At 43.4% G+C, this 18504-nt stretch overlaps 1 protein-coding gene across 1 annotated transcript; it reads left to right on the forward strand.

Moving 5' to 3' along the window:
- Window positions 1-504: 504 nt before the first annotated feature.
- On the forward strand, window positions 505-13188 carry peli2 (pellino E3 ubiquitin protein ligase family member 2). Its single transcript, XM_085768591.1, has 6 exons — window positions 505-829; window positions 6117-6246; window positions 8538-8639; window positions 9480-9677; window positions 9838-10026; window positions 10192-13188. Exons 1-6 carry the CDS (start codon window positions 753-755, stop codon window positions 10768-10770), a joined length of 1275 nt encoding a protein of 424 aa, XP_085624717.1. The 5' UTR covers window positions 505-752; the 3' UTR covers window positions 10771-13188.
- Window positions 13189-18504: the final 5316 nt, after the last annotated feature.

The following is an 18504-nucleotide window of genomic DNA, read 5'->3' on the forward strand; positions in this document are numbered from 1 at the left end:
CCTTCTGCAGGCCCACTGTGTAACTTTAGACACATAACAGTAGTCATATCCAGTAAAATGATGTGTTTCGTATAAATGTTTGCTGAAACAAAACTGTGCCCTGCATTGTGTATACGAGGAGTATTTTAAGACGAAAAAGTACGTTCAACCTTTTTTTCTTTTCTGTCAGATATAGGAAACTGGAAACTTTGAAAACATATCAGGAAAAGTATGATCCCTTTAAGAATTCCCAGATTGTACTCTTTGTTTACATAACACAAGGTGCGATCCACGAACCATGGGAGGTGGCACAAGAAGATAGTTGTACCCAGAGTTCAGCAATTTTGCTTTTCTTTGGTTTAAATTAAGCACGATATGGTTTGAAATGCTACAGTCGATGCTTTAAATATCTATATACAACACAGTTTGCCCAGAAAATGACTTCAAATCCGTGGTGAGTGAAGCGTCCCCCCCTACACAAAGTAAAGAACAACACGATGGTACGTTCCGGCCCTGCTCCTCGCTGTTTTTGTATCTGCTTCAGAGCGGATTCAACCGCCAAGTAAGTTACATTTTTGCTATGTCACGGTAAAGAAGTTTGAGACCAGTTTATTTTGATGAAAAACTGGGTTCGCTCGGGCACACAGACGCATGCCGCCGGATATACGATATGAAATGAGAGCGTGTGGTGTTTTTTGAAGGGGATTCCTGGTTATTTTTGAGCCGCTGTTATTACTGTATAGCTAACGTTACACAGCGAAGCCAGAAGCCTCATGTTTTCGTCAAGCCAAGAGGAGCACTGCGCCCCGTCCAAAGACCCAGTGAAATACGGGGAACTGGTGGTGCTGGGGTAAGTTTGAATGGGTATTATGTTCATTATGGGGGTAATTTTACTTTATAGACACGTTCCCAGTGGACACGAAAAGCGAATATTTATCTAGAGGAAGTTTCTCAAAGAGGGCAGTCGTAGAGCTAACTTGGCTAAGTTAAGCGACTGTAAGTTCACGAAGAAACGTGATAATTAGCAGTAATGTCGTGTTTACTTAAGCTTAATATATTTTCAGTGCATAAACAAACAGTTAGATAATAGCTACGAGGGAAAATACGTCAAGCCCAGTTGAGAAATTCACGCACTCACGTTACCCCCACAAATCAGACACGTGCGCAATCAAAAAAAATATGTACATTTTTCGTTTATGCCGAGTCGTGGTGATGTTTGATTACAGACTACTACTAGTGTTAGGAAAACATCTGGCCCTGGCCACCTCGACATGTATAGATGTCCATGAAATAGATAGGTTCAGGCCAACTTTAGTAAGTCGGATGGGACGAGTCTGATGTTCAGCAGCTTGACCGGGGCGCTCCTTCCCACCTTAAAGTTGGATTCATGGGGTTTAAGGAATTCGGAAGTGGTCATGGTCCCCTCCCCCAGCCCCCAGGCTTCTTCCTTTTTTTCTCAAAACTATCTGTAACTCAGACCACACAACGTTACGTCTGAATAACACATACAAATGTAGGTTGGCTACTACCAGGCTAAGGTTTGTGTTATTTCCAGGAAGCCATAATAGTTTGGAAACCACACACACACACCTTGGATCTCCCAACAAAAGGACCTACCGTATTTCTTTACATTCATCTTCTCATGTCTGCTGGTCACATGGTCACATGGTCACATTAAGGGGGTCGTTACTGTTAGCAGGATTTTGCAGTGTCAGTCCAAGAATGGATAGTAGAAAACTATGAAACATGGCTGCTCTTATGCGTTCTTGGCTAATTTAAGAAACCAAACACTTCCAAAAAAATCCAGGCACTTAATCACATTCACATTCAAAATCATATCAAACTATTTCCAGAGAACAGTGCTGCTTATTGATTTGCAATATTGCCCACAATGACCATACACAGCTCTACACAATAAAGGCAAAGCTAGCTAGCACAGGGTGGACAAATGTAAATTGTCTCATAGTACACTCACTGTATTGTCACATTACCTTACAGTATAGTCTCTATATGAGTTTGCAAACTCTTTTTGTGTGCAGGTAACTTCTTTGTAAGGAAATCATTGATAACTTAGTTGTGTTTAATCTCAGTTTATGTTTATATTGATAACCTGGCAGCATTTTTCTGTCTCAAATCTTATATTAAAACACCATCCGAATCCTGGTGCTGAAAGCTCTGCCAATAATCTTTTAAGGGGCCGTGTATCAAACCTCAATACATTTTGGTACCAAAACATAATGAATCCACTGGAGGACAGAATATTGAAAACAGTCAACAAGCACTTCCACTGACAATTATTTTTTTATGATTAATTAGTTTGAAAGTCACCATCTAACTGAAATGTCTGGCCCAGTAAATGAAAAATATGTGTTAGAGTTTACTGTAGGCCAAACCGATGTTTTGAGCTCGTTTCTGTGCAACCAAGAGTCAAAAAACCAAAGAGAACCAGTTTACAGTGAAACAGAGAAACAACTGTAACTCAGAAACAACTGAGACGCTTTAGGCAGTGACCATTGTTTTTATCAGAAAGACCTATTAATCACGTCGCCTTGAGTACCTACTAATCCTCTGTTGATGGATAAATCAAGTATTTGTTTCGAATCTATTGAAAGATGATAAAAGATCCACATTTACTCTTAACTTGGCAAACTAGTCGCATTATATTTAGACTTTATTCAACATGTGAATACTCTGGCCTCTTTTGTTAAGTTAAAAGGGCTTTTGTTGAAAGAAAAAAAGAGATATATTGTCTTCTCAATAAGGTTTCAGTAGGTTTGGCATTAGTATTGAAACTATAATACTGGCACTGTTATCACAGAATTTCAGTACTCAGCCCTAATCTGCTGAAGTAATAAAAACAAAAACAAAAGAAAGCGAGTGGTATTAGTATACGTGCCTCGTCCTGCCACTAAGTAAATGCTGTTGTGGCTTTTTCTTTGTTTATGAAAAATATTCAACAGCCACTACTGTGTTTTTCCTGGATTTGAACAGGAACAACCGCAGCCAGTTATCATTGTAAACATGTTTATTGATGAACTGTCAAGGGCAGCAGCTGCAACAGATGTTTGAAAACACCTACTGTGACATCAGTGATTGGAGTTTGACCAGGACTGAAACTCATCTGAAAGTTATTAAAACTTAAAATGAATATTTTTATGTGCCTGTGCTGCGGGTATCACATACGTAGTGCGTACAGCGCTTGAATAGAGACGCTGGTGAAGATGACATACAGACAGAGGGTGGCTGAGTGTGGTTTTGTCCGTCGCCCTCCACCCATACAATCACAGTCATCCTGCTTATTATAAGGGCCAAAAAAGTGCTGACTGCTTATTACCTCAGGCTGAACATGTGGCATGTTTGAAGCTGGTGCTTTTGTTCTCTCTCTTGACATAAAGACACATATTTGAATCAGATGTAATGGGTGTATAATCACTGCCATGTCATCACATCCCATTGATAAAACCGATGGTAGACAAGATAGCTGACAGCATGGAACAAAGCTTGTTTGAGCAGCAGTTCCCTCAGTGGTTTAGTTGCCACGACCGAGGTGGCTCTTATTACTTGCATGGCTGCCCCCCATCTCTGCCGGGGCGGATTGGCTTGGTGCTGGTCAGTGAAAGGGAGGGGGGGGTGTGTGTGTGTATGTGTGTGGGTATCCTGGAAATGAAAGGATGGATTGATCAGCACCCAGCCTTTGCCTCTCCTCAGCTTCCTCTGTCCATTGTGGCTGAGAGACTGGGGCTATTGATTGAACTTTGTGCATTTCTCTCTCAAGAAGCGTTGCGGTGAAGGAAGTGGACAAATCAACTTGGACATCATTGGTACAAACTGACACTGTTGTTGTGATGCCTTCTTTATTCATCCAAGGAGAAGTGCGAGTCTTTGGCCTCTCTCTCTCAGCTCAAAGTCAGTCAGTGTAGGTGGAGCTTACGCGGTGTCAGTGTTTTTTGCAAGGTCATACCAGTCGGATGGATACTTGAGGCCACAGCAGATTGAATCTGAGTCAGTTGACCGACACTCTTCCATCTGGCCGTCTAGATTTATTTGTTAAGTTTAGATTGACCCACATTATACACCATAAAGCCTGCAATTTTATTTGCAGCATCATCTGATCCATGTGGCATCTTTTGTGACCCGTTCAGGCCACCCTGCCTCTGTGTCATGCTAATGGGTGTTATAACAACTCAGCATATCTCCTCCTCATTCTGCGAACACTAGCCTTTCATGTTAGCATAAGAGGTAGGAGGTGCTGTTGGCTCCTTAGCGCAACCCTGGAGGATAGGTGATACGCCAGAGTCGTCTAATCCCTGCTCCAAAGTATTGGAAGGTAAATCCGCTGTCTGTCTGGCACAGGTCAAAAGGGAAAGCGATCACAATTATTTGGAGCGCAGCTTTAAAGAGCCTGTCCTAGCTAATGTGACGGTGGCGGTTCCTGGATGACAGAATATTGTTCCTCAATGTAATGATGAATAATAGACGGCATGTGTGCTGTTGCTCAGAGAGACATGGTTATATTCAGCAGTTAGAATTCAGCATGGCGAAAATGCTAAGCTGCATATCATCTGATTGTGTGCTGTATGTGAGACATCCAGGCACAGGTATCCAGCTCAACCAAATAGAAATGTGAACAGTATGTAGGCCTACTGTAGCTGCTCTTTATTTAGATGGGGAGTTTCTAGGACAGGCCTAATAAAATTGGAATAGAGTTAGTGGCACAGTGTGAAATTAGCTGTTAAAGAGTAAAGAGATCATCAATATTTCTTCTAACCCACATGGATCTTATTTAGGCTCAAGATTATCATTATGTATAGGTTGTGGTTAATGAGCACCATAGGAACAAATTTAGCATTTTGAAATGCTTTCTGGTTTTTTTCTCTACCTTTTGACTTTGGAGTAGATTTACTTTAAGAGCAACATGTAAAATAAACGTCCCATTAGACAATAATCATAACTGGAAGTAAAACCCAAAGACCATAAGGGCTAAGTTAAACATTTTAAGACAATAAAACAGTCATCTGACCACTACAATGTATTAGTTGTAGTAATACAGTATCATTCATTGCCTCTCTAGGTCACTGTGGGTGGCTTGTCCTACAGGCCAGCTTTGTGCACTGTGCTGACTGGGTCCATGTGTTTCCATGCGTGGCCAGCCGCGTGGAGACATGGGACAGGTGGACTAGCTTGGGAGGGAGGTCGGGCAGGGAGGAGCAGAAGGAGGCTTTCTTGTTGCCATTGTTGCATATATGTTGCAACACAGAGCAGAAATGTCAGATTATGTAGTGATCGGTAGAGCTCATTCCCCCGTGAAATGCACTGCCATGCAAACTGGAGGCTTTAAATAAAGACATTTCCGTTTTGTAAAGTGTCTGTTCAGCACACTGCGGTTACATGGGAGTGACAGAAGGTCCTGTGTGTTGGATGGGAGTAGAGCATGGGGTGTCCCAGCTGTAGGAACCAGCTGGTGGATGGGGAGAGGACCAGTCCTACCGGAAGGGGCTTCCTCATTCACAAGGAGCAGCCCGGGCTAGATGCCTCGCAGCAGACTGGAGGGCAGAGATAGCATCGAGCACTGAGGAGTGAAAGCAGAGAAGGCTCTTAGATGCTTCTCTAGTGGAGCTGGGGCTTTGAAATAGAGATCTTAGAGCTGTCTGTATCAGTGAATAAAAATTCAGCTTTGAGAGGCTGTGTTACTGTCATGTGGGCCAGTTCTCCACCCAGACTGCATGCGTGCCCAAAGTGATAGCAGACCTGATGTGCATCTTAAAACCTGTTCCTGCCTGGGACCCAGACCAAAAGAACAGCTGCCGTGTACACAGAGCTAGCTCACTGAAATCACAAGCACCAGAGTGCATTATGTAATAAGAAACATTATCCAAGGTAACGCTTAGACTGCTAATAGGGTGCATTAGATTGCCAGTGATGTAATGCGTGGCAAAGCTCCTTTTCAAAACGCATGAATGTTTTTAATTCTCCGTGTTTACTTGTTATATGATTACAAGAATTCTCCCTGTAAATCTCATTAGACACATCTTTTTTTACAGCCACAAAAAAAAAACTGTTTGCATTTTCGTGTGAAAAAAAAGTTAATTTGCTGTTCTTTGCCTCCACCCCCCCACCCCCCCCCCTTTCTGTGACAGGTACAATGGCTCTCTGCCCAATGGAGATCGGGGTAGACGGAAAAGCAGATTTGCGCTATACAGGAGGACCAAAGCCAATGGTGTTAAGCCGAGCACTGTGCACATCCTCAACACACCCCAGGCAAGCAAGGTACAGAACAGATCGAAAGATGAATGATTGATTTAATGAAGAGTGGGAATGAACTAGTTTTTCGCCTTAATTTAGACAGAAATAGCAAAATAATAAGTGAAACAAAATGAGTCATTTTTGTCAATGGACTTAGGCCACTGTGAATCCATATTGTTATTGAACTGTGCAGATTGTAGTTCTTGAAAACCAAAACTGACTTTGAGAGCAGCAGCACCATGCTTTTTTTTGTTTTTTTGAGATTCAGTAGCTTATGGAACATGCAGAAAGCCCCTTTACATTATTGTTGGCAGACCCTAATGTTGATATTTCCAGTACAATAACTGCAGTACCCCGCCAAGCCCCGTAGCTTTTTCTTTGCACCAGAGTGCCTGCCAGAAACTGCCCCATCCAGTATAACATGTCTGCCTCCCTGCATTCCTGCCTTTGGTTCCCAAGCAAAACTGCTAAACAAGCTGGAGGACCTGCTTACCTCTGCACCTCTTGGAGGCCAGTATTTCAGACATTTATAGAGAGTTTAGCTCGCTGGCCCAAGGCGCTGTGGTTCAAGTTACTCTCACCTTTTGGAACTTGACTCCTGATATCTGCTGAGACGTTGGTTTTTTTTGTTGTTGTTTTTTTTCTGTGACTTTTTTTCATCACAGAGACTGTGTGTCTTTCCATTAAAGTTTAAGCTCAATGTTCCTGTTCCAATGTGCCATTTTAAAAGTCACAGACTGTTTGGAGATGGGAACTTCTGCGGTCTTCTTCCCCTTTTTTTTTTTTACCACTCTTCCTCCCTGCCACCCTGCCACCAGGCCTGGGGTAGGGAGGGTGAACTGAGGAGGAAGTTTGTCGCAGAAGTCCGGCCCTCCACTTCCAGCTGTGCACTTGGTCAAAAATAGCAATTCCTCACGAGACGAGCAGGATGGTGTGTGGAGGGTCTTTCTTTCTTTTCTATTGTTTTTCATTCTATCGCAGCCTACACACTCCCCAACCTACTCCTGTTCCCCTTGTGTTTCAGTCTCATACGATCAAACTGAGAGGACTCTGTTGCTGAGAAGCTGACAGGGAAAGCTCACGTGTCTGTGCACACTCTGGTGTTCATGACAGATAATGAGGAGCTCCCATGCTGCCACTGCCAGCCTCCTATTCAAATCCTTCCCCTGCTTTCTCATCTCCCCACTTGATCTCAATTACTCCATTTGTGCATGTGATTGCTTACATTGGCTTTCTTTCTTTTGGGGGCTGGTTGGCCTATGGCTGCCTGTGTTTTTTTATTTTTACGCCTTCAACTCCAGGAGGATGTGTGACATTTTGGCGGGGTGGGTGGGTGGTTGGGGGGTTGTTGTGCTTATAAAAATATACCCCTCTGCTTGGAGTGTGTATAAACTTCTTTTAGCCCTGGAACAGGTGGAGCACCATTTGTTTTTAGCAGTGCAGTCGAGACAAGACTGCATGTGATGATGACATTTGTCCCCGTCTGTCTCTGATGTTACAGCAGAGTGTGGCAGTGCTGATGACCCACTTTCTCCCTCCCTGTTTCCCTCCTGCACGTGACAAAGGGAGAGAGAGAGCAGGGAGGGGGGGTGTTTGGAAAATGGAGTTTGCTGATTAGAGTTGGATGATAGCGGCATGTGGTAAAGTGTTGATGGGAGCTGGGCCTGTGTGGCTTTAACTCACCCTCCCTCACTACAGTGCCTGAGCCAGTAGGCAGTTTATGGTCACTGTCACGGGAGTGTGACTTTCTGCGCTCTCCTCTGTTCCTCTGCCAGAAATTCCTGCCGCAGATCTTTCTGGTAATTTGATGAAGAAACTACGGAATAAGTCACGAGAGGCTCTGGCTTCAGCTCGTGCTGTAAAAACAAACACAGAAACAAAATTCATCATAACTGAAAACGCTGCAAATTTTTAGTCGTAAGTAACGGGATTAAATGAGGACAAATATACATTTTCTTCTAAAAACGATACAGTTGTCGTCGACGGTTGGAGCTGACTCATCAGTTGAGCACCGTGCAATCTAATACCAAGCTCAGCAATGATTCAATGATTGCACAAGGCTTTTCGGTTGTGCAGCTCCTGCTTGTGAAACACTAGCTCCCTCACATCCTGTGTTAAAGCCACAAACCAAGACATCAAAGAGTTTCTCCTGGCTTCACCATGACACTAAAACTAAACACTCTTTTGTTGGTGGTGTGTTTATACGCGAGTCATCGAGATCATAATAAATACATGATGTGTTATTGTGTAATTTGGTAACATGCAATGCAGTATAGCAGCGTGTATGTAATAAGTTGTTCATTGTTGTATTTCAGGCTGTGAACTGTAAAGGCCAACACAGCATCTCCTACACACTGTCCAGGAACCAGACGGTGGTGGTGGAGTACTGCCATGATAAAGACACAGACATGTTTCAGGTAAATGTAATTTGTTTAGTTTTTTTCAACATCCTATTGGATTAACTACACTTGATTTACTGTATTAACTGATATTTGGTCCAAAGATACACACTTGGTCATCTTTCCTCCTCATGATCTCATGCTCTGCCAGAGATGGCTTGTGTCGTGTTGAGCGCACTGTCAACTGTTCTGTCTGTAGCATTAATCTGAATGTACAGCAAGAAGATGATGACACAGGGAAGTTAGCTCTGCAGACACGTGCAACATATTCAGGACTGTACTGTGTCTATGTCTTAAAACAACACTGAGTAAATGGAAACAAAGAGGGGTAGAGAATGATGACAATTCAAAAATAGGACTTTAGGATAATTTGGGATTTTAGAAATGAGGAAATGAAAGGGGGAAATGCCTCTGTTTTTTCAGCTTGAGGAATGTTTGGGCATTTTTCACTGCTGAACTCTGTGGTCTGTGTTAAAAATAAGCCTGGAATATTCTTTTTGAACACAAATAAAAGAATAGAAACTTGGACTCTCTTCAGAGATGTACTGATATAACAACAACATGCTGCTGTACTGAACTCCGTGTACCAAAGTGGATTGTGTCTCAGCATTTTTTTGAACACAACACACATACACACTGCAACAAGATCTTTTGCGGTATCATTCAAATGTCAAACCGCCACACACTGGCAGAAGGCTGAACTGCCAGGAAGCAGAACAGTTCAGAGTTCAAATGCCTGCAGGGAATTAAAAAAGAAAGCACTGCCAGTGTCCATGTGCATGCCGAAGCGCTGACAGGAGATGACAAGAAACCCTACAACAGCAGAGCGTGATACTGATTAATTGCTGTGTTTTGTAGATTGGGCGTTCCACAGAGAGTCCCATAGACTTTGTGGTGACTGACACAGTAGCAGGAGGCCAGGAGGGAGAGGAGACTCCCATCACACAGAGCACCATCTCCCGGTTTGCCTGCCGAGTTGTGTGTGAGCGCAACCCTCCCTTCACTGCTCGCATCTACGCAGCCGGGTTCGACTCCTCCAAAAACATCTTCCTTGGGGTAATTACTAGTCATACATACGATATCTTTATCTGCATTAAACAGAGAAACAAATGCTATTTCTGCTTTTGGTAATGTTATGCAAAAAACAAAAAAAGAAGTTGAATGCCACACAACACAATCAGTTCTCATCATCATCTGCGCTCTGTCTCGCCTGCAGGAGAAAGCTGCAAAATGGAAAAACCCTGACGGTCACATGGACGGCCTAACAACCAATGGCGTGCTGGTGATGCACCCCAGGGGTGGATTCACAGAAGAGTCCAAGCCCGGCGTGTGGAGAGAGATCTCTGTTTGTGGGGATGTTTACACACTAAGAGAGACCCGCTCGGCACAGACCCCAGGCAAACTGGTCAGTAACCTCCAACATGTACAGCATAAATATTACTGTGTCATAACTGAAGCACATGTTTCTTAGGTCACACATGCTGCTGTGATGATGGTGGTCACATGAGTGGCATAAAGGCTCTTTGTTTTGTTGCTAAGTTTAACCCAATCTTTGTCTGCTACTCTGCAGGTGGAGAACGAGAGCAACATACTGCAGGATGGTTCCTTGGTGGATCTCTGTGGAGCCACTTTGCTGTGGCGTACGGCAGAAGGCCTCTTCCACACCCCCACCCAGAAGCACCTGGAGGCTCTCAGGCAGGAGATCAACGCAGCGCGACCCCAGTGTCCTGTAGGTCTCAACACCCTCGCCTTCCCGAGCATGCAACGCAGCCGCGCCCTCTCCTCCCTGGAGGATAAGCAGCCCTGGGTGTATTTAGCGTGCGGCCACGTGCACGGCTACCACAACTGGGGTCACCGCTCGGAGCAGGAGCCCAACACTCAGCGCGAGTGTCCCATGTGCCGGGTGGTGGGGCCCTACGTGCCGCTGTGGCTGGGCTGCGAGCCGGCCTTCTACGTGGACACAGGTGCGCCCACACACGCCTTCGTGCCATGTGGACACGTGTGCTCAGAGAAGTCAGTCAAGTACTGGGCAGAGATCCCTCTGCCCCATGGCACCCACGCCTTCCACGCCGCCTGCCCCTTCTGTGCCACCCAGCTCAGCCTCACTCAGGGCTGTTCCAAGCTAATCTTCCAGGGCCCGGTGGACTGAGCTGAAGGGTCCTGCTCTGGCAGAGAAGATTAGACAGGAATGCCAACATGCTGTGAAACTGTTCAAATTATTTTGTGCTTTCTTTTGTTCATGTAAGCCAGCTGTGGAAAAGGAGTAAGTCTTCTCAACTTCTGGTCATATGCTGTGGATTCTGCACAACAGAGAGCCATTACAGATTGTTCAGGGCCTCTTGTGGCTGGCTGGATGGCCGCTGTGGGATACAGAGATGTGGAGCACACTGGACCACAGATCCCTGGCTCTTGCCAGACTGAAATACTGTTTCAGCTGTCCTGCCAACCAACCGCTTTAAACACGGCTCCAGCATTGAGCTGTTTAAACTACAATGCCTGCTGGTTTTCCATCAGAGGGCCGTGGGATTAAGGTTGTAGAAGGAATGAACCGTTTTTACTCATGAACCAGACTGAACCAGATAATAGTGAGCAGGTGTACTTGGGTCTGTTGGGAGAGGGAAATGGGGGGGGGGGGGGTTTATAGGCTAGTTCCTGGAGGGTCTGAGACAAAGTTTTTACAGAGCCAGACAGCTGGACTGTTGGCTGGGAGAAGCCAGGAGAACCTTGTGATCTCATGGCTAACTAGTTAAGTACTCCCCATCGGCCTGCTGGCCTTAACCCCCTGGTGGCGTCTAGATCATGTAGCTCTCCAGAGGTGGCTTCCATTTGCTGAACATTGTTTAAAAAGGGGGTGGGGTGGGGGGATATTTTTCATTCAACTGTGGGAATATTTTTCATAAATGAGAAAAGCTATTTTGTTGAAGGCAAAGAGAGAGTTAGTTTTGCATACAGAAGACATAAGAAAATGACGACCCACATGGATTCTCTTCCACGTTTTTATCTGACAGAGGAGGTATTTTACTACACTGAGGCCCTTGTACTGTTTTCTAATGCAAATGTTAATATATTTTTCTCCTGCATAAATAATGTGTGCGTGAGAATGTTTGTGAGTGTGTGCGTGCGTGCATGTGTGATTGTGTGTGCGGGTTGGACCGTGTGGGTGCCCTTGGGCTTTTGTTCGGCATCGCCCTACATCATTTCACCCCCAATCCCCGATCCCCCCCTTTTCCATGATCTCACCCACCACCCAAAACGCTACCAGAGAGAACACAGGAATTCAACCAAGCTCGCAGGGTGTGACGATGAATGTACTGAAACACATTGACTCTCCTCACTGGTGGTGCTCCAACTCCACAACTCTCTCTCTCTTTCTCTCTCACTGGTGTTAAAGGTACAGGTCAGGCCTATTTGCAGTGAAAGACAAACATTGGAGGCGTTCAAACACTTGCCATAGCCGCACCTGCTTGCTAGTAGCCTGCTAGCTTGCTATGTCCCTACCCCACACATGTACTGTATTCAGTCTGCACTGTTGTTAGCTTTATCCCACGCTGGGTTTGATCCAATGATTTATACGCTCTCAAACCTGGGCACAGTCTCAGCAGCATCCAGAGATTATACCAAATATAAGGAGGAACTGTTTTCTCTCCACATGCAAGATGTAAACCCAAACTGCTGCTACGGTGGAGTGTTGACAGCTCTGGATTACAGTCAAGGCTGTTCAGTTGCACGCACTAGCTCCATGGGAATAATGATATTATCATAACCAATGCCAAATTTGGTAAGTACTATTGTGTTTGGATGAGTCAAGTTGTCCACAACAAAATAGCGGATGAATTGAAACTAAAGAATCTGGGACGAATCTGTGCATTCTTCTGCGATGTTAGCTCGCCAGACTGTGCCCATCGACTACATCGAGTAGTCAAAAGCATTAATTCTGCCAAGACTTTATCAAATACACAGTGAGCATTATAACTGTGGGACGTTGACAGTCATGCTTCTATTATAGCATTCAAATGTTCCTCCAAGTATGATGAATAAAATTCGGAGGTATTGCTGAGGGGCAGGATCCACCATGGTTAAGGGCTCCTAGACTTTACAACAAAGATAGAAATCTCAGCAGCAGCAGCGGTGGACTGCTGGGGTAATTTTTTTTTGTGTGTTTTTTTTTTGGTTCCTTCCTAAGAGAAACATACTCAGCATTCTTCAAAAGAATCAGCAGCATTACGCTTCGCTCATACCACAGAGCATTTCCGGATGGCTCGATTTCCTCAGATTTTTATGTAACTGCCTTGCAGGGTCAATCACCAAGCCACATACTGTACAGTAGCATTCCTTTCTAACACTTTGAGCTCAAACACTGTGCCCGTTGCTTAACACCGTGTTCTGTAACAGCTGCAGAGTAGCTGCCTCAAACATTCCTCCTTGGTAAACATGGGTGGGGCCCTCAGTTCACCCAAGGGCTTGTTCTATGATTTTGTCTCCTACAGGAACTCTGTACACAAGCCATAGAACACACTGATGCTCCCAATGCCTCTTTTGCAAAGAATAAAAATATTTTTTAAAAATATGCTAGACTGAGTTGGTTGTCTCTGTTTTAGGCCTGGCAGTCTGCTAAAATGTTACACTGAGGCAATTCTTAAACGATCCACTGATTTAAAAAAAAAAAAAAAGGTGTGTAGAGTTGATGAGAATTGGCTTCTTTCTTTCTTTTTTTCATCTCCTGCCTTTGAACTCCAGATGTCTCGGCTGTGTTCACACAACACAGCAGCTGTAATGTTTAATCACAGTTACATATGTGTTTCATCATTCCTCTGTATGAGCATTGCTCTTCTATCTTGGTCGCCAAAATGGCCCTGACTGTTGATAGCTCCATCAAACACTGCATATTATTTTAACTTTCAGATAAGGGCAAGAATTTTCTTGAAGTCTATTTTATTCACATTTCATGTTCTATCTTATCAGGCTCATCTTAATATTTACCATAAGAAATGATAGCATGAGTTAACACACCCTTGGCGTTGTGAGCAGGGTGTAGTTTCCCCCTGAAGCCACAGGAGGGCACTATTTCCTCAACAATAGAGATGTTGGCACTGTGAAGCACCAATCCACTGAGCCTGCGGCTATCAAGAGCCAAAAACACACAGCACAGAAATGGAAGTTTTTCATGTTTTTTCTTTTTTTTTTCTAAATGCAAAAGACTAAAGTATAAATACATCCCAAATACATCTGAAACGAGATAAATTGAATTAACTAAATTGGCATGCCTGTGTACAGTATGTGCCTGAAAATCCTCTGTATGTGCAATTAGGCTACCACAGGAGATACACTGTATGTATAGGCTATATATTTAAAGTTAGACATTTATCTCCTACATTCCATATGTCTTTGTTTTGCCTTTGAAAAAAAATAAATTAATTATACTGTTGTTAGATTTATTTGCAGATGTATTTAAATCCAGGCATCGCACATAAGACATGCCAGATATGCACAGTTGTTAGTAATTTTTAGCTTTTATTTTTTTTATGTGGATGCAAAAAATATTATACGATGATGATGACAATTTCCATCACTTGCATGTGACTTCATCTCCGCTATAATAAGGGCACATGAAAGGGATTTAAATACATAACATGTCAGTTAGGCGTTTGGAGAGGAGTGGAGCTGTGGGATGCCATGCTTCCTAATTAACATTTCTGCAGTAGATGTGAGATGGGTTCATATGTCTGCACACTTGCCTGTTTTTCTGAATGACAGAAAAGACACTGAAGGTGACAGCATGCTAATTTTGAGATCGCTCGGTGGCTCCCCTGCCTTAAGCAGGGCAGGGTTATGCAAATAAAGTGCAATGATACAATTTTTTTTTCTTGAACCAGCTTCCTGGAGGAGAAACTGATGTTCATGTGCCGGGCTGATGCTGAGCTTTGTAATAGACTGACATGAACCATAGTCCTCTATTATCACCTTTTTGATCCTAATTAACTTCTAACAGACAACCCCTCCCCACCCTTTTCACAGCCACAGAACTTAATTTCACAGGATCATATTGCAGCTGCGTTCATATTTGTACTGAAAAGTTTTATGTTTGGATAAATAACGAGTTATTTAGATGAGACTGTCATAAAACTAAAGCTACACAAAACAGAAGGGGAAAGAGGGATGTTGTTCCAGCCTCAGCGTGCACAGCTGCCCAACCCCAGACCCATATCACAGGATCAAAGCAGTAGTCCATCCCTTAACAATTCAAGATCTTCCTCATTGAAGAAGGAAAATGGCACAGTAGATGTGTAGCTGTGTCACTTGGCCCAGCAATTTGCCGGATGCACAATTTAGTGCTGCACTTCTATAAAGTTGGAGAATTCCCCCCAAAGAACAAATAATCAAAATACCCCAATATGTTCCAGAGATACAGAATCCTACACTTCCCATAATGCAACTCAGTAATGTAGCTGAGCAATAATCCCTATGAAGTGTAAAATGACCTGTGTGAAATTGCTGAATTTCCCCTTGAAGGTGTAATGGTGTCTTTGAAAAGATGGATAGCATAAAAAGGTTACCGGCAGAGTCACAGTGATGCAATATAATATCATTTGAGAATTATTTGCAAAAGATTCAAAATGATGTTGCTGTCAGTGTTTACTCTGTTGTACAGCTGGTTTTAAGATCAGGTGGAGGATGACAGTGCTGTTGGAGAGAAAACCCTGCAAGAGCTGCATTCAAGAGCTGCAGTTTCAATATATTTTGAACAGCGATCAGGTCGTTTCCTTGGTTAGACCTGGAAACAAGATGCATTATACTGGAATATAATGTGCATAACCAACTGTTAACAAACTGCACTCACCCAAAGTTTTATGTGTGTCTTTGTGTCCTGTCTGTCGACCATGTAAAAAAAAATGCCACAGGTGTCTGCAGGCTGTGTGCCAAGCTATCAGCAGGACACCTAAGATGGCAAGTTGAAGGCTGTGATATTTAACTCAATTACCCAGCGTGCCACTGGGGTAAATTATACGCAGATCATCATCTGTAAATGGCAGATAGTGCTCTTCTGCTCACCTAAATTAAGCAACAGCACATTCAACCCTCAGAAGGAAAAACAAGACACATTTGTCTCCCTGGTTTAATGCAGTAAACATAGCAGTCAGCCTTTTTTTAAATGTGTTTATTTATCTCCTGACACATTGGACAGTCCTGTCATGTCGGCACATGTCGGACGCTGTACTATTAATTCCTCACTATTTCTGTCTTGGGTGGCTAGCCATTATTTATCAGGGAGTCTGTTTTCATCACTAACTGCTCCGGTGTTTTGCCTCAAGGTTGGGTCTGTATTTCTTTATCCAGGTCCAAGGTCAAACACCTCACACAGGCCTAACACACACTTTTGATCTCGTCAAACAAAACCGTCACCCTCCTTTTCTCCTTCTGTTTTGCTGCTTTGGCTTTGAGCAAGGTTTGTGGCAGTAACATTACACAATTCAAAGCTGTATGCAGTGCAGTTTGAAGAGGATTATGATTATATCAGGCCTATTTACTATTTCATGTGGCTCTTGATGATACTTTGTACTCAGCCTACTCAGCTTATTACTTTCTCAATGAATAACAAATGAGTTGTCAAATAAAAGGCAAATAAACATAGGCTAAAGAGAAGCTGATACAAATATTTTATTAGAACATATGAGAGGAAAATAGGTTTGGAAAATCAAGCATTAAATTCAAACATTAAAGTGGGACAGAGTCTACCTCTTTGAGCCCCTCATGCCCTCGTTCTCTCATCTGCTCTTACAGAGGCACATGTGGCGTCTTGCCTACTCATCCAAACAAGGGGACAAATTACTTTAATTATGGAGTAATTGCAGTCTTGTGTTAATTAAATCTTTATCAGTTCAAGTAAGTGGATTGCTCCCACATGGAAACCATGCAGCGACGTGCTGTCTTGCTCTTCTCTCACCCCCCTCCTGCTCTGTCTAAATTTCCAGTCTGAGACGTCTTTTATTCACAGCCTCACCCGACTCTCCCTCTCCCTCACCCCTGGGTCTCGCACTGAAATGATTGGGATTAGCGTCATTTTGGGGGAGGGGGGCAGGGTGTTTGTGTGTTTCACCAACTCCCCGTCAGTAGCCAGCTGTTTCTTAAAAATACCATAACAAACATGATAGCACCGGTGCGAGGGAGTGTCCTCCGCTGGAAGATGAGATACAAGATTTATCTTAGGTTCCTGGTGTTTGACAAAATTGAATCCTCTCATTTTAATTGCTCTCGACTAGGTGTGCTGCTGCAGGCGATGGAAGCAGGAGCTCTGTATGTTGTCCCTTGTTCTCTACAGACTATTATGTTCCATTGTGCAAAATGCCGATTATGATTTGCTTTATCCTTGTCATCTATCTTATTTAGGATCATTTAGGTAGCCACATGTTACAAAGGAACAGCAGTCAGCCTTGTTATTACGTGTGTTTGAGTCCCCTGCTTCTTGTAATGAGAACAGGATCACAGAGGAGAATTAATCTCTCTGAAGACTTATTCACCGGTTCAAGGCCTCTCTACATGTACGTTTTAAAGAAAATGCAAGAAAATTGGCTTGTTTTGTTGACTTCTAATGGCCAAGCATTTGATCCAAGGTTTGGATTATTAATGCAAACACTTTTCATGTGTCTTGCAGCTTTCACTCCACAATTTCTGTCCTGCATATTACTCCTCATTTTTCTCAGTAAGAGGACAGGGTGACATTTTTGCATCATAATGGATCCCCATTGAATCCCAAACCTCACTGTCATTAGCTCCAGTAGAACCAAATTCACAAATCTAAATGGTTAGTTTTACAACCATAATCATCATGTTTATTTTCATGTTGCATATTGTTTCACCTTTATTAAAGCAGCACTGTTGCTCTTTGCAGTTCCTTCACAGTCACACAAATGTGCAGCTTTTGATGTGCTAGTGTCTACAGTATGCACATTTTGGCTTGTGGACACTGTCAGGGAAGCAGCTGTTTAGCGGTGAGAATGTTTATGTGACGATGAACGGGTGCAATATGGCTGTGAAGCAGATTCAAAAGGGCTTAACTGGATTACACCTCATTTCAAGGATGCTTAAGGTAAGATTAAAACAGATATGTGGTAAGTGAGGAAAATACAAAATCAAATAGATTGAATTTCACTCAGTGGTCTCGTAAGCCACTTGCTCATGCATGGCTGTCCTGTTTGTATTTGTGAGTTTAAAAATGTGAGACAATGTGTAGATTGTTCCTGTAACACAGACTCGGCAAAAGGAACCGTACACACATTTAAAACAACTGTTTTGCTCTGTTGGACCGTCACAATTCACCATTAATGCCCTTTCTTATCTTACGCTACAAATCCCCAGAGCTGGAACATTAAAACTCTCTAATCACACACACTGGCACATAGCGAGTGTGTGTACATGCTCTGTGGCACCATTCACACACAAACACATATACACGAAATTACACACCTCACATATAATCTGAAAAGATAATGAATTTAATACCACTGCTGTTACAGTCAACTAATGTTTGCTAATAGCCTGGTGCCATATGGAACGAGGGCCTCAACCATGTGGGTAATTCCTCTTTTTGGACAAGCTGTCAATAAAAGGGCCTTGCATTTTCTGGATGCATGGGGTAGAGGGGGGGGGCTTGGAGGATGCGCTTAATCCAGCAGACGCTCTAATGATCCCCCTGCCTCGAATAGGAGCCACAGGCCTCTGTCAATATGCTTGCAGCTGTGTTTCATTTTTTCCTATCAGAGAATATGTGTCCATATTAACACTCCATTGAGTATTTATGAGTGTGTGTGAATGGTGTACAGTTTGTCTGGGTGCAAGGCTTTGGTTTTCAGTGTGGCGCGGGGAAATGGAAGTGGTAGTTTTTAGA

This window comes from Trachurus japonicus, chromosome 22, assembly GCF_045865225.1.
Source record: "Trachurus japonicus isolate A0001 chromosome 22, Traja_1.0".
Taxonomy (NCBI): Eukaryota; Metazoa; Chordata; class Actinopteri; order Carangiformes; family Carangidae; genus Trachurus; species Trachurus japonicus.

What these genes read in the sequence shown, in the direction of transcription:
- peli2 (XM_085768591.1), top strand. Translation starts at nt 753, where the DNA reads ATGTTTTCGTCAAGCCAAGAGGAGCACTGCGCCCCGTCCAAAGACCCA. An exon ending in ACACACCCCAGGCAAGCAAG is followed by an intron (nt 6,247 to 8,537) that starts GTACAGAACAGA and finishes GTTGTATTTCAG; the next exon opens with GCTGTGAACTGTAAAGGCCA. An exon ending in AAGACACAGACATGTTTCAG is followed by an intron (nt 8,640 to 9,479) that starts GTAAATGTAATT and finishes TGTGTTTTGTAG; the next exon opens with ATTGGGCGTTCCACAGAGAG.